This window comes from Myotis brandtii, unplaced genomic scaffold, assembly GCF_000412655.1.
Source record: "Myotis brandtii unplaced genomic scaffold, ASM41265v1 scaffold304, whole genome shotgun sequence".
Lineage (NCBI taxonomy): Eukaryota > Metazoa > Chordata > Mammalia > Chiroptera > Vespertilionidae > Myotis > Myotis brandtii.
In genome coordinates this window covers 678418-692345 of record NW_005361607.1, presented here as the reverse complement: position 1 = coordinate 692345, position 13928 = coordinate 678418, and the positions used below count along the sequence as shown (strand labels likewise).

The 13928-nt window shown below is 42.0% G+C and overlaps 1 protein-coding gene across 7 annotated transcripts in view; it reads left to right on the top strand.

Annotated features, from left to right (window-relative positions):
• Positions 1 to 13928, top strand: part of FGGY (FGGY carbohydrate kinase domain containing) — a 412417-nt gene that overhangs the window by 288926 nt on the left and 109563 nt on the right. For all 7 annotated transcript variants that reach the window (XM_014542556.1, XM_014542559.1, XM_005869840.2 and 4 more), the window contains one exon: positions 4374 to 4435. In XM_014542556.1, the coding sequence (XP_014398042.1) occupies positions 4374 to 4435 (62 nt within the window). The remainder of the gene's footprint in view (positions 1 to 4373; positions 4436 to 13928) is intronic.

Sequence of the window (13928 nt, the reverse complement as noted above, 5' to 3'; positions counted from 1 at the left end):
TGTTCGCTTCAGCTGCCTGGCTGCCGGCTGCCATCTTGGTTGGCATTTAATTTGCATATCTCACTGATTAGCCAATGGGAAGGGTAGCAAAGTTACGGTTAATTACCATGTTTCTCTATTATTAGATAGGACTAGAGGCCCAGTACACGATTTATGCACAGAGGGGTGGTCCCCTCAGCCCAGCCTGCACGCTCTCTAATCCGGGACTCCTCGGGGGATGTCCGACTGCCGGTTTAGGCCCGGGGTCGGACCTAAACCGGCAGTCGGACATCCCTCTCATAATTCTGGACCACTGGCTCCTAATCGCTTACCTGCCTGCCTGCCTGGTTGCCCCTAACTGCCCCCCCTGCCAGCCTGATCACCCCTCACTGCCTCTGCATGCTGGCCTTATCACCCCTAACTGACCCCCCTGCTGGTCTGGTTGCCCCCAACTGCCTCCCTCTGCTGGTCTGGTCAACCCTAACTGCCCCTGCCCCCTGCAGGCCTGGTCACCCCCAACTGCTGGCCTGGTCGCCCCCAACTGCACCCCCTCCCCACTGGCCTGGTCGCCCCCAACTGCCCTCCGTGGCGGCCTGGTTGCCCCACGCAGCCTGCTGTTCAATCGTTTGGTTGTCCCTCACTAACCTCCCCGCCGGCCTGGTTGCCCCATGCAGCCTGCTGTTTAGTCGTTTGGTTGTCCCTCACTAACCCCCCTGCCGGCCTGGTCACCCCATGCAGCCTGCTTGTTCAGTCGTTTGGTCGTCCCTCACTAACCCCTCTGCCGGCCTGGTCATAGGCAGCCATCTTTGGAGGGTGTGAGGGTTAATTTGTGTATTACCTCTTTATTATATAGGATATGTACACTTTTTTTTTCTTAGACCCAAAAGTTTAGTCATCCTTGACTCAGATTTTCTTATATTCTGTAACTGGTTAGTCACTAAATTTGTTTCATTTTCTTCAAAATATATCTCAGTCATTTCTTCAAGATGTTAGGCATTATAATAGGCACTAGGGGGCTGGGACATAATGAGGCTTTTTATTTAAAATCGCTCAGAGTGCTGATGTATAAACTAAGAATTGTAAAAGGACTTCACAAATGCCACAACAGAACCAGGACAGGGAGTATTCGTGCCTTGTGTTCCTAGTATTAGCCTCTGAGCCGGTCTGCATATCCTGCTGTCTATGCCTACTCATTTCCCTGACCTATATACCCAACCAGACTTATGTTTCTTAACTTTTTTTTTTATCATTTTGCTCCCTAAATCAAAATAATTTTCTAAGGCCTCGGATTCAATAAAACTCTAAGCACTTAATCACTTGCCTGATTTTTAAGACCCACTATATGTCCTCATGCTCCTCGTTTATTCCCTATTTCCAATACTTCACTTATTCTCTAATTTAACATACAGTTACCTTGTGACCAAATTGTGCCTCGCACAAATAGACACCCAGGTGATATGTGGTAAGTGCTACCAAGAAGTACATGGTACTTTGTGAGCCTGTGGTGTGCCTCCGTATGGTTCGTGCATCCTACATTTATTCAACAAATGTTTATTGAGCATCTATAATATTCCAGGCATAGGGGTTGACCAGTCTCCATATTGTCGTAACCACATATGTCTCTCCATCTTCATCTCTTTACTCATCACCATCTCCTTTTCGCATGCCTTGCCTTCAACTCTTTTCTCCTCCAAACTGCCTGTTCTTGGCCTCTCAGCTGAAGCCTCACCTCCCCCAACTATACTATAATTGCCAAATTATTGGTCTCAATGGTACTATGTATTGTATTAGCTTGCTTATTTTCCACTTTGTTCCTGGAGGCTAGGCACAATACCTGATGCATTCGACATTCAGTAAATACTGAATAACTGCCGTTATGCATGCACCACACATGCTAAGTTCTGTGCTTCTTCCTGGGAGCTTATTTAAATACTAGAGGCCCAGTGCACGAAATTCATGCACTCGGGGGTGGGGGGTGTCCCTCAGCTCAGAATGCGCCCTCTCACAGTCCAGGAGCCCTCGGGGGATGTCCGACTGCCAGCTTAGGCCCACTCCATGCAGCCTAAGCTGTCATTTGGACATCCTTAGCACTGCTGTGGAGGCGGGAGAGGCTCCCGCCACCTCCACTGCACTCGCCAGCAGTGAGCCCAGCTTCTGCCTACGTGGTGCTTCCCCGTGGGAGCGCACTGACCACCAGGGGGCAGCTCCTGCATTGAGTGTCTGCCTCCTGGTGGTCAGTGCACGTCATAGCAACTGGTCATTCCACCGTTTGGTCAATTTGCATATTAGCCTTTTATTATATAGGATCCCGTCTCTCACCTCCTAAAGTACTTCCCATTGAAATTAGCATCAAATCAAGTAATGTCTTACTGATGCAGCCTCTTTAAGGTCCAGAATATGCCTCATCACTCTAACCCACATCTGAACCAGTAGGAAATAAGCCTTCAAAACCTGCATTTCCTGTCATTGAAATGACCAGTTGCTTTGCTATAATGTTGAAACATTCTGTAAAACTGTACAAATAGAGTTCAACAAATTATATTATACCTGGAAGTTTAATAGGTAATGTGGCATAGTAGTCAAGAATAAGGATTTTCAATACAGAGAGACCTGGTTAAAAACAAAAGGATCTGTCACTTATTCCCCTGTGACCTTGGGCAAGTTACTTTATCTCCTTTACTCTCAGTTTCTCATCTCCATAGTGAGCAATAGTGTCTTTTCCATGGAGGTATTGTAAGGAATAAATGAGATCATTTATATGAAATGCTTAGTTTATTATTAATATATGGCAAATGAGAAAATACATTTTAGGTGATAGTATTTATACTATTGTTGGTATTATGGGAGATAGTCTCTAAATCCCAGAAATCCTGTGTTGTTTTTAAATATATTTTTGTTGATTTCAGAGAGAAAGGGAGAGGGAGAGAGAGATAGAAACACTGCTGATGAAAGAGAATCATTGATTGGCTGCCTCCTGCATGCCCCCTACTGGGGATCAAGCCTGCAACCCAGGCATGTGCCCTGACAGGGAATGTAGCCATGACCTCCTGGTTCATTGATCCATGCTCAACCACAGAGCCATACTGGCCGGGCTTAGCAATCTTGTTTTAAAAGGAGGCTGGAGAAGGGGAAAGGAGGTGATTGAGGCCCAGAGAAGCTAAGTGAGTTGCACAAGGTCACACAGCTAGTTGATATCAGAGCCAGCCTCAAACCCAGCCACTGTGGCTCCAGAACCAGTTCTCTCCCTCCCTACACAGATGTGGCTCTCAAGAAGCATGCTCAGAGAGCTATCTCCATGAGGCCAAAACAACCAGTTGGTTCATTGTTTGAATGAAAATAAATCTGTCAGAATAGTTGTTTTGGAGTCCTAGAGACTCATGGAAACTTTGAGAAAACACGCAGATTAAGTTCAGGAACCCAGTGCGGTGTTGGGTGTGCTCTAGCAAGCAGAGCAACAGCACGGGAAAGCATTCCTCTTCCTGGTGCGTGTTACATAGTATTTTGTTTAGAGCCGCCAAGTGGCTTAGGGAATAAAATCCTAGACATGAGAAGAAGATAGTTGTCCACAGAGCTCGGACATCTTTGTCCTTGGAGAGCTACTGGTATGTTCTAGTTCCCCATGTGACATAACTTTTCAATCAGAGGAGGTTCTCTTGACTCTTCTGGGACAACACTTTTCTTTCTTTTTTCTTTTTCTCTTTTTAACTGAGTCTTCCTCCTCACAATGTCTTTCACTCAACTTCTCCATTAGTAAGACACAATGAGTAGTTCCGGGTCTGGCATTTCCCTGGGGTAAGAGCCTGGATCAGTGGGGGAGGGTCAGGGGGATAATGGGGGGATAAGGACACATATGTAATACCTTAATCAATAAAGAAATTTAAAAAATGAGCCTGGATCAGGAGGTGGAAAAGGTATGACCCAGAGGTTAGTGCTTCAACACCAGCTCCTTAGCACTTACCTTGAGTGACCCCTCCTTCTCATTCCTTTTCCCTCACCTCATTCTTGGACTTGCTGCTGCAGGGTTAGCCTTGAGAGCTTCATTTCCTGCTACTCTTCTCTTTATACTTCTTTCTTAAAAATTCAAGTTAATTTTAATTTTTATTTTTTATTTATTGAATTTATCAGGGTCACATTGGTTAACAAAACTAAATAGGTTTCCGGTGTACAGTTCTGTAATACATCATCATTGTTTTGTAAATCCAAGAGGCCAGCACGAGGTTAAGCAAAGCTAGATTTCTGTAAGAGCTGACGCACTCTCACTGAGCTGGCTTTTTAACATTCTTAGATCCTTTATAAACAAAGAGTTGAAAGAAACAGACATTTGGATAAATCTTTTCTGGCTGGAATAGAGACTAGAGAAACTGTGAGACTGACCCTTCTCTCTTGTTTTTCAGATAGACCACATGGTGCAGGGCCACGCTGCCTTCCCTGAGCTGCAAGCCAAGGCCACAGCCAGGTAACTGCTTCCTTCCTGTGCCCTACAGCTCCCATGCCCGGCTATGTTGAGGGCACTCACTTTAGGCTGCAAGGTGATTTTCAGATCCTGTGGGAAATGAGAATGCCTGGCAGTATCTGGTTATAAGGCAGTCATCTGGGTGATCTAGAGCACACAGGTATTAACTTTTAAAATGACCTAAGGAAGTTCACAGAAGCTAGAGATAATCCAAAATATGCCAGGACCCATGGGTGAGAACCTCTGATGTAGTAGAAGGAACATGGATTTGGATTCAGTCTCTTGGGTTCAAATTCATCTTTACTCCTCCTTACCAGGTGTGTAATCTTGGGCAAGTTATTCAACCTCTTTAGGCCTGTCTCTTCATCTGTAAAACTCGGAATAATAACTGATATGGAGTGATTGCTAGGATATATTGTTAAGTAAAGAAAGTGGAATGCAAAGAAGTGTTGACTGTGTATGTTCCCTTTCATGTAAGAAGGCAGGCGATATAAGAAAATATATGTGTATTTATTCATTTGTGCAAAAGAAAATATATGTGTATTTACTCATTTGTGCAACAGGAAGGGTAATCCAGAAACTGAGATTGGTTATCTGTACTGGGTAGGTAGAAATAAAATGCAAAGACTAGGGGGACAGGAACAGGACAGTAGGCAGACATGGCACTTTTCTGAGTGCTCTTTGTACAGCTGTAACTATTAGAACTGTAGTGATGCTTCATGTGTCCCTGAAAATAAATAGATAGAAAGATAGATAAATAGATAGATACCAGGATATATGTGTGTGGTGGGGCATGGGTAAAATGAAATACAAACAGTTTTTAAAAATGAGCCTATTGTATTAGTAATGATTACCATAATCACACTAAAGAGAGTTTTGGAAAGAGAAGAACTAACCTAAGTAACTTTGGGAAAAAATATTTTGACAATAGGCTGTATGGCTACAGATAAAATAACTGTACATAAATATTGTGCCGTAAATACCAAATTTATTTTTCATACATGTAAGGGTTCGCTATTCTGAAAATCCTTTATGTGTATACTACATTGGGCAAATAAAAAATATATGTGTATAGTGAGAGACAGGTTCCTCACAAATCAGGAAAGGGGAAGGTTAGAATGAACCTTATGGTACTTGGTGGAAATCAGAGGTATTAGAATCAATTTGTGATTTTTTATTGATATAAATAAAATAAATATAGATGTGTGAGCATATATACATTCATCTCCTAGCTCCCTCTACTGAGATGGCCTGGAAGCAGTGACACCCTAGTAGTAATGTGAACACTTAGCACCAGAACTTGGTGATACACTCATGCATATATTTCTGCGAAGAGGGACCATAACTATCATCAGATTCTTGAAGGACTTCAGCATGTATAAACCACTAATACAAAGACAAGAGGACTGGATTTGGAGCTCAGAGATCTAGATTCATACCCAGCTCCAATATGTATTATGTGTGAACAAAGTGTCCTCATCAGAACATGGAGAGTAGTTATGAGAGAACCAACCTCTGATAACTGAGAATTCACTTGGAGTTTAGTGAGGTAATATCTTTGGCAAGGCTTTGTAAACTGTACTCTGACAATTATGACAACTACTACTACTTCTGCTACTATTACCAATGATTATAAAAGAGGAAGTTTTTGCCATGGTTGTTCTAGGGTGAAACAGCAGATGTCAATCATCCATAACCTGCCTGACTTCTTGTGGAAAGGATGATGGAGTAGCAAAAACATAGGACTGGAAATTAGAGGTGGGGGATTCTTGTGTCGGTTCTGCCATAAATGTCTTGGTGACTCAGTTTCTTCATCCATAAAATCACAATAATACTGCCCTCTTTTAGAGGTTTTATATAGATGCAAGTAGGTCATGGAAATGCCAATCTGTGAAGATCTTACACCTCAACACAAACCTACGGGATAGTTAGACTTTGCAAGGAAATACTCAAAATTTCCAGAACTTTCTCTTATAGATGAACCTCATGTGAGTAGTTTTTACTGAAAATAGGAAAGAAGGATTTATGGGTTAGCATGTAAATTCTGAGAAACAGCAACATAACAGCCATTAATAGAATTCAGTGTTGGAGTCAGACCTGGATTTAAATCCCAACTCTTTCCACATGGGAATTGACTTCCTACCCCTTTCCAACCACCTGCTTGGGTTTCACCTTGTGTTTCCTTTTGGAGCTAAGTTTCACCAAAGCATTGCCTATACTCTTGGTCACTGTTTCCTCAGTTTGAACTTCCCCTTTCCCCACTCCAGTGTAAATTCTGTCACCATTGGCCCCTGAAACATTTATTGTTAAGGTCCTCAGTGACCTCTGATATGTCCTTAGGATGTGACCCAGGCCCCTTGAGCTCTCAGTAGTATCTGGCACCAATACTTTTGCTCTCCTTTATAACACTTTCTTTCCTTGGCTTTCTTTCTGGAATGTCACCCTCTTCCAGTTTTCCTCCTGTGTCTCTGACTTCTTTTTTTTTAAATTGTTTTATTGCTTAAAGTATTACAAAGAGTATTATATATATCTCCTTTTTTTTCTCATTGACTGGCTTATTTCACTTAGCATAATGCTCTCCAGTTCCATCCATGCTGTTGCAAATGGTAAGAGTTCCTTCTTTTTTACAGCAGCATAGTATTCCATCGTGTAGATGTACCACAGTTTTCTAATCCATTCATCTACTGATGGGCACTTAGGCTGTTTCCAAATCTTAGCTATGGTGAATTGTGCTGCTATGAACATAGGGGTGCATATATCCTTTCTGATTGGTGTTTTTGGTTTCTTGGGATATATTCCTAGAAGTGGGATCACAGGGTCAAATGGGAGTTCCATTTCCAGTTTTTTGAGGAAACTCCATACTGTCTTCCATAGTGGCTGCACCAGTCTGCATTCCCACCAGCAGTGCACAAGTGTTCCTTTTTCTCCACATCCTCTCCAGCACTTGTCGTTTGTTGATTTGTTGATGATAGCCATTCTGACAGGTGTGAGATGGTACCTCATTGTTGTTTTGATTTGCATCTCTCGGATGATTAGTGACTTTGAGCATGTTTTCATATGTCTCTTGGCTTTCTGAATGTCCTCTTTTGAAAGGTGTCTATTTAGGTCCTTTGCCCATTTTTTGATTGGATTGTTTATCTTCCTTTTGTTAAGTTGTATGAGTTCCCTATAAATGTTGGAGATTAGGCCCTTATCAGATATAATGTTGGCAAATATGTTCTCCCATGTAGTGGGCTTTCTTGTTGTTTTGTTGATGGTTTCTTTTGCTGTGCAGAAACTTTTTATTTTGATGTAGTCCCATTTGTTTATTTTCTCTTTAGTTTCCAATGCCCTAGGATCTGTATCGGTGAAGAAATTGCTTCGGCATATGTCTGAGATTTTGTTGCCTTTGGATTCTTCTAGTATTTTTATGGTTTCCTGTCGTATATTTAAGTCCTTTATCCATTTTGAGTTTATTTTTGTGTATGGTGTAAGTTGGTGGTCTAGTTTCATTTTCTTGCATGTATCTGTCCAATTTTCCCAGCACCATTTATTGAAGAGACTGTCTTGACTCCATTGTATGTTCTTGCCTCCTTTGTCAAATATTAATTGAGCGTATTGGTTGGGGCTGATTTCTGGGCTTTCTATTCTATTCCATTGATCTATATGTCTGTTCTTGTGCCAGTACCAGGCAGTTTTGAGAACAGTGGCTTTGTAATACAGCTTGATATCTGGTATTGAGATCCCACCTACTTTGTTCTTTCTCAGGATTGCTGCAGCTATTCGGGGTCTTTTTTTATTCCAGATGAATTTTTGGAGAGTTCGTTCTAGATCTGTGAAGTATGCCGTTGGTATTTTAATGGGAAGTGCGTTGAATTTATAGATTGCTTTGGGTAGTATGGACATTTTAATGATGTTGATTCTACCAATCCATGAACATGGTATGTTCTTCCATCTGTTTATGTCTTCCTCTATCTCTTTTTTTTTGTTTTTTTTCTGTTTTTTTTAAATATATTTTATTGATTTTTTGCAGAGAGGAAGGGAGAGAGATAGAGAGTTAGAATCGATGAGATTCCATCTGTTTATGTCTTCCTCTATCTCTTTTTTTTTGTTTTTTTTCTGTTTTTTTTAAATATATTTTATTGATTTTTTGCAGAGAGGAAGGGAGAGAGATAGAGAGTTAGAAACATCGATGAGAGAGAAACATCGATCAGTTGCCTCCTGCACACCTCCCACTGGGGATGTGCCCGCAACCAAGGTACATGCCCTTGACCGGAATCGAACCTGACACCCTTCAATCTGCAGGCCGACGCTCTATCCACTGAGCCAAACCGGTTAGGGCACTGCTATCTCTTTTTTCATCGTCCTGTAGTTTTCTGAGTATAGGTCTTTTACCTCTTTAGTTAAGTTTATTCCTAGATATCTTAATTTCTTTGGTGTGATGGTAAATGGGATTGTCTGACTCCTTCTTAATTTCCTTCTCAAGTTCATGGTCTTTTTCTTGAAGATAACATCAAAGCTCATCATAACCGGGTTCTCTCTTTACCCTTGTTTCCCAGGTAATCCCATCCACACTCTTGCCTTCATTTCTTTCTATAATTTGAGGATTCTCAAATTTTATCTCCAGCTCATCTATTGAGTATGTATTTAATAAATGTTGGTTCTTTTTCATTTTTCTTTCCTTATATTGCCTTGCAAAGGAAAGTTTATCTCTATCTTATCAGGTCTATGAATATTCTAAGAATATAAGACCCATTGTCCTTCAGGGCTTAGAAAGAAATGGGCTTAGCTATTATTATTAAAGTGAAGCAGGCTATTTGGAAAGGACAGCTAATCCCATGGAATCGGGAACCATGTGCCTCTTTGGGTGTGACTTTGGGCTCTCTAAAAGCAGGCCACCCCTGTCTTGGAGCTTAGCATCAGCAAATCCTATTTGAAACTGTAGAAACATGTGTTGATAAACAGATTTAGTATTTTATACTCTTGATTTACCATAATCCTTTTAGACAAGACATCCCTGAAGAGAAATGTCTTGTGAGCTTAGAAATTAAGTAAACACGAGCTAGATGTGCCCATGCATGTAACTGACAACCAAAGTCTCCCTGTATGTGGGGCCAAACAGCCAGAAATGGTTCTGCTTAGCCAGAAATTGCCTTGCATTCGATCCTAACTTGAGCTCTTTTCCTCTAAACTATGTGTTGTCTTAATTCTCTTAGACAACCTTGACCACCAGTGTCTCAGAATGAGGTCCTGGTGATGGTGGGGTTCGGTTAGGAGATGTTGGCACAGTTCATAAGTACTAGATTTCAGGTTGGCAGCAGAGCAAGGGTTAAAGTCCATTCCCCAGACTGTCTGATGAGACTCCTAGGGGCACTTATGATACAAAAGTGAAACACATACACACACACACACACACACACACACACACAAAGTCCCTGCTTTTGTTACTAGCAATGTTGGTAGTGAAACGGCACCAGTTGTTACCAGTGAAGTTAGACCTCAGCAAAGAAAGAATTCAGAGCCAGAAACTCAAGTTATAAGATAAAGTTTGTTTATAAATGTACAGTGGTAAGCAGGAGTGAGCCAGCTGGGCTGCATGGGCTCAGGAAACAAGTTACAGAAGCAAAATAAGGGCCCTTGGAGCTTAGGAGAGAGAAAGGCACAAGGGGGATAGAAGGGGTCGGGGAGGGAAAGGTACAGGCATGCTCCAGAGAGAGAGTGCTGGGTCCTTCCTCTTGAGAGTTTTAAAGGATTGGAATTTTAGGGGCGGTCTTAGGGGAGGATCTCAATAGAATATTCATCAGCTTTATGCTGATGCACCAAAATGAGATTTATTCCCTTAACTTCATCCATCCTTGGGTATGGTTGACACAAATGACACTAATCTGATTTCTGCTATCTATCTCCTGAGTAGGCTAATTTAGGCTATTTATCCCCCTGGTTGAAGAGAAGTATAAATTATTTACTGTTAAGTGTCCTTGGAAAGTGTTAGAAAAGATAGGATTTTACAGTTATTAGATGGCTGTAAACTGCTTGGCCATTTAACTATGTCTCAGTTTCCGTAATTACATTTGCCCTGTCTTACTAACCTGTCATTTTCATGGAAATTATACTACACACACACTTAGACATGGACATGTTCACATAACACACTCACACACACACATGTGTAGAGCAAGAGAGAGGGAGAGGGAAAGGGAGGGAGGGAGGGAGGGAGGGAGGGGGAGAGAGAGAGAGAACACATTTGCACACCAGGTATTGATAAGCATTGCAAAGAAAAATGGAGATGGTTGAGGAGAAACATGGAGTGAGGGATGTTGTGGTGATGGGTGGGAACTATTCTAGGTAGGAAGCCATCCTTGAGGAGGTGACACAAGCAGGACTCTGAGTAAAGAGTGGGACTAAACTATGGTTGTAGGGGAGGGTCCCTCCAGTCTGAAGGAACAGCAAGGCCCAAGGCCTTGAGCAGCTCTGGGACATTGGGAAGGCCATTGTGGCTGGGCCAAAGTTGGGAGATAGCAGGAGACTGGTGAGGGCAGGATGTAAGCCAAGGCCAAACCATGTGGGTCATTGTAGACAATTGTAAGGACACTGGATTTTATTCAAGTTTTAGTTTTGAGCAGGGGAATCATGATCAGATTTACCTTTTAAAGGGATTAATTTGGCTCTCTTGGAGAATATTAGTAAACTAGACCATTGGTGGGGAGGGAGAGACAGAGTGGAAGATATGGCTTCTGACCTCAATGAACTCAGTCTGCAGGGGGATTGGGGGGATGGGAATGTAAGCAGAGGAGCCCAGCCTGGTCCGAGTTGCTTTAGCTGAGGTCCCTGCAATCAGTAGTCATTTCTCATTGTGATTCTATTGTTTTCAGGTCCTTTAAGATTGTCAGCATGAAGTTCTCCTAATTTATTCTCTTAACCTAGCTTTTCTCCCACTTTCTCTAGATTTTTCAATTATTCCTTTGAGGATAATCCATTTTTCTTGATCTCATTTATTTCTCAGACCTCTTTTGTTTCTGTGATTTCCATAATTTCTGTGAATCAATTTCATAAGGCAAGGAAGAGAATTTTGGGCAAGAGGGGGAAAATAGGCAAACATTCACAGGCATATTATGAAAATTAAAAGTAGGTTAGTGCAGCTACAGTATGGTGTATGCAGGAGTGAGGAGGGAAAAGGAATGGAAAACATGTATGTAACACAGTGTAATGTAGGCAGAGCTAGATAATAAAGAACATCTTATGCCAGGCAACAGAGTTTGTGCTTCATCTCGAGGACAATGGGGAGGATCTGCTGAAGGGTTAGATAGGGGTGGGCATCATAATCAGAGTTACATTTTAGAAGAATCCCAGGAAGGACTGCAAAAGTTAGGAGGCCAAAGCTCTAATCCAGGCATTTGAAGATGGCCTGAATAAAGTAGACACAGTGGAACTGGAGAAAGTTGTGCTGGGTAGAGAAATATTTAAGATCACAAATTGACAGGTCCTAGTGAGAAGTTAAATTGCGGAGCTAAAGGAGAAAGAGAAGAGTAAAAAAATAGTACCCACTTGACTCTGCCCCCAAATGGTTGCTTGATTAATGGCTTCAATGAGATTGGCTTTGATTAGCTCAAGGAACCCAAAAGGAAAAGCGATTATACCAGAAAAGATGATGTGTGTCACATTATGTTTATGTTGAGTTCTCTTTGGACATCCAAAAGGAAGCATTTGATGGGTGGTTAGATATTTGACCTGGAACTCATGAGAGAGAAGCGAGCAGGAAATAAGGCCATATATTTGGGAGTCCTCCGCCCTAGAGGGTAACTGGAGCCCGGGGAGGAGGAAGAGATCACCCAAGGATATATAAAGAGTGAGAAGAGGGACAAGGACAGATCTCTGGGAGACTTCACATATCTAAGGGACAAGGAAAGGAAAAGAACCAGATAGAGAGGAGGTAAAAAAGCCAAAAGCATATAGTGTCCCAGAAACAAGGGAAAGAGAACAAATGCGTAAGAAGTGGTCAAGTGGTGCAAAATATGGAAGAAAATTCAAATAAAATTAAGGCAGAACATGGTCCATTGGAGTTAGGGAAAGGACACAGTATCTTTTGTTAGACCATGTATTCTGATTTTTGATTTGAAAGTATGGTCACCATACTTCTGAGCAGCCTATGAATCCACAAAATGACATGATTTGTGGAGCGGGAGAGGAGGGGAGAGATTCCAGGGGTGCTGTCTGCATTTAACATTGTAAGCAATAATGTCTGAAAAAATTCTTCCCTGTCTCTCGGATTTTTTTTTAAGCTGGAAATTAATCTCCTGTGATGGGAAAGAAGAGAGAACAGTTTATTGATCATCTATCATTTTATAGGGCTCAGTACTCTGTATTTAATATTCATGGGAGACTGTAAGGTAAAAGTATTAACTCTGATTGCAAAACAGTGAATTAGGTTTGGAAAGGTTTGGTGTGATTGCTCAAACTGTATTTTCTCCATCATACAAAATGGGCCTAGGACAGCAAGAGTTTTTCCCTCTGAGACAGGATGGATGAGCCCAGAGTTCATGAGAGGGAGGGAGGGCAATCCACTTGGAACAGTCAGTATGTGATTCCCGAGCTGGAAGAGGGCTGACGGCCATTGGAGAAGGAATTGATAAAACATGCAAAATGAATCAAAGTCAGAACCCCAAAAAGGTATCATGCGAGGTTCAAATTATGTGAATAATGATGTGCATTCGTTATTTTAATGTTTTCCAAGTGCATTTCATTTTGAATGATATACTCAGATAGCACACATGGTCAGGTATAATTGAAAAAATGTGCAGGAGAATGGCTGCATTCAAAGAATAAACATACAGCTGTGAGGAGGTTAGGAGTCAAGGGGGTAAGCATATGCCCCGTCCCCCAGGGATCTCATTAATTCATGAGTGACCATATATGTAGAGGCTAAATGAATCTCACTGTGTGCAAAGACCCGCAGTCAATGAGACAATGACGAATCAATAGTAATTAGGCCTATAGGTTCTTATTGACCCAGATGTCTGAAACTAAATGCCCTGCCCTGAGATGCCTTGAGAGGCAAATGAAAACACTTAGAAACATTTTTTAAAAATCCCTTTACTCTCAGTGCAGTGATGCTGTTCTGAGGAAGAATGTTGCTACGATGAGTACAGACTCCCCTTCTGGCTACCAAGGATGTCCTCGAGGCCTTGGTTGTCATTGTAGTTCCTGTTGGACCAGGAGTAGAGAGAGTTGGTAAACAGAAAATCGAGATGTGATTATATTCCATCCAGATAGATGGTTCAGGCCCTACCTTGCATGGAGGCCGCGAAGGAGTCTTTTTCCTAAGTCTTTCATAGAATCATGCTAAAACAGGGTTTGAATGTGGAATTCAAATGGACATAACACACACACACACACACTGGGGTTTCTGACCTGGAATACAGAGAACGCATGGCTCCAGGACCACTCAGAGGAGGGTGTAAGTTTGGACTCGGTCACCTGTCCACCTCTTTGCAAGTCTCCTCTGCATTTCTCACTGGGC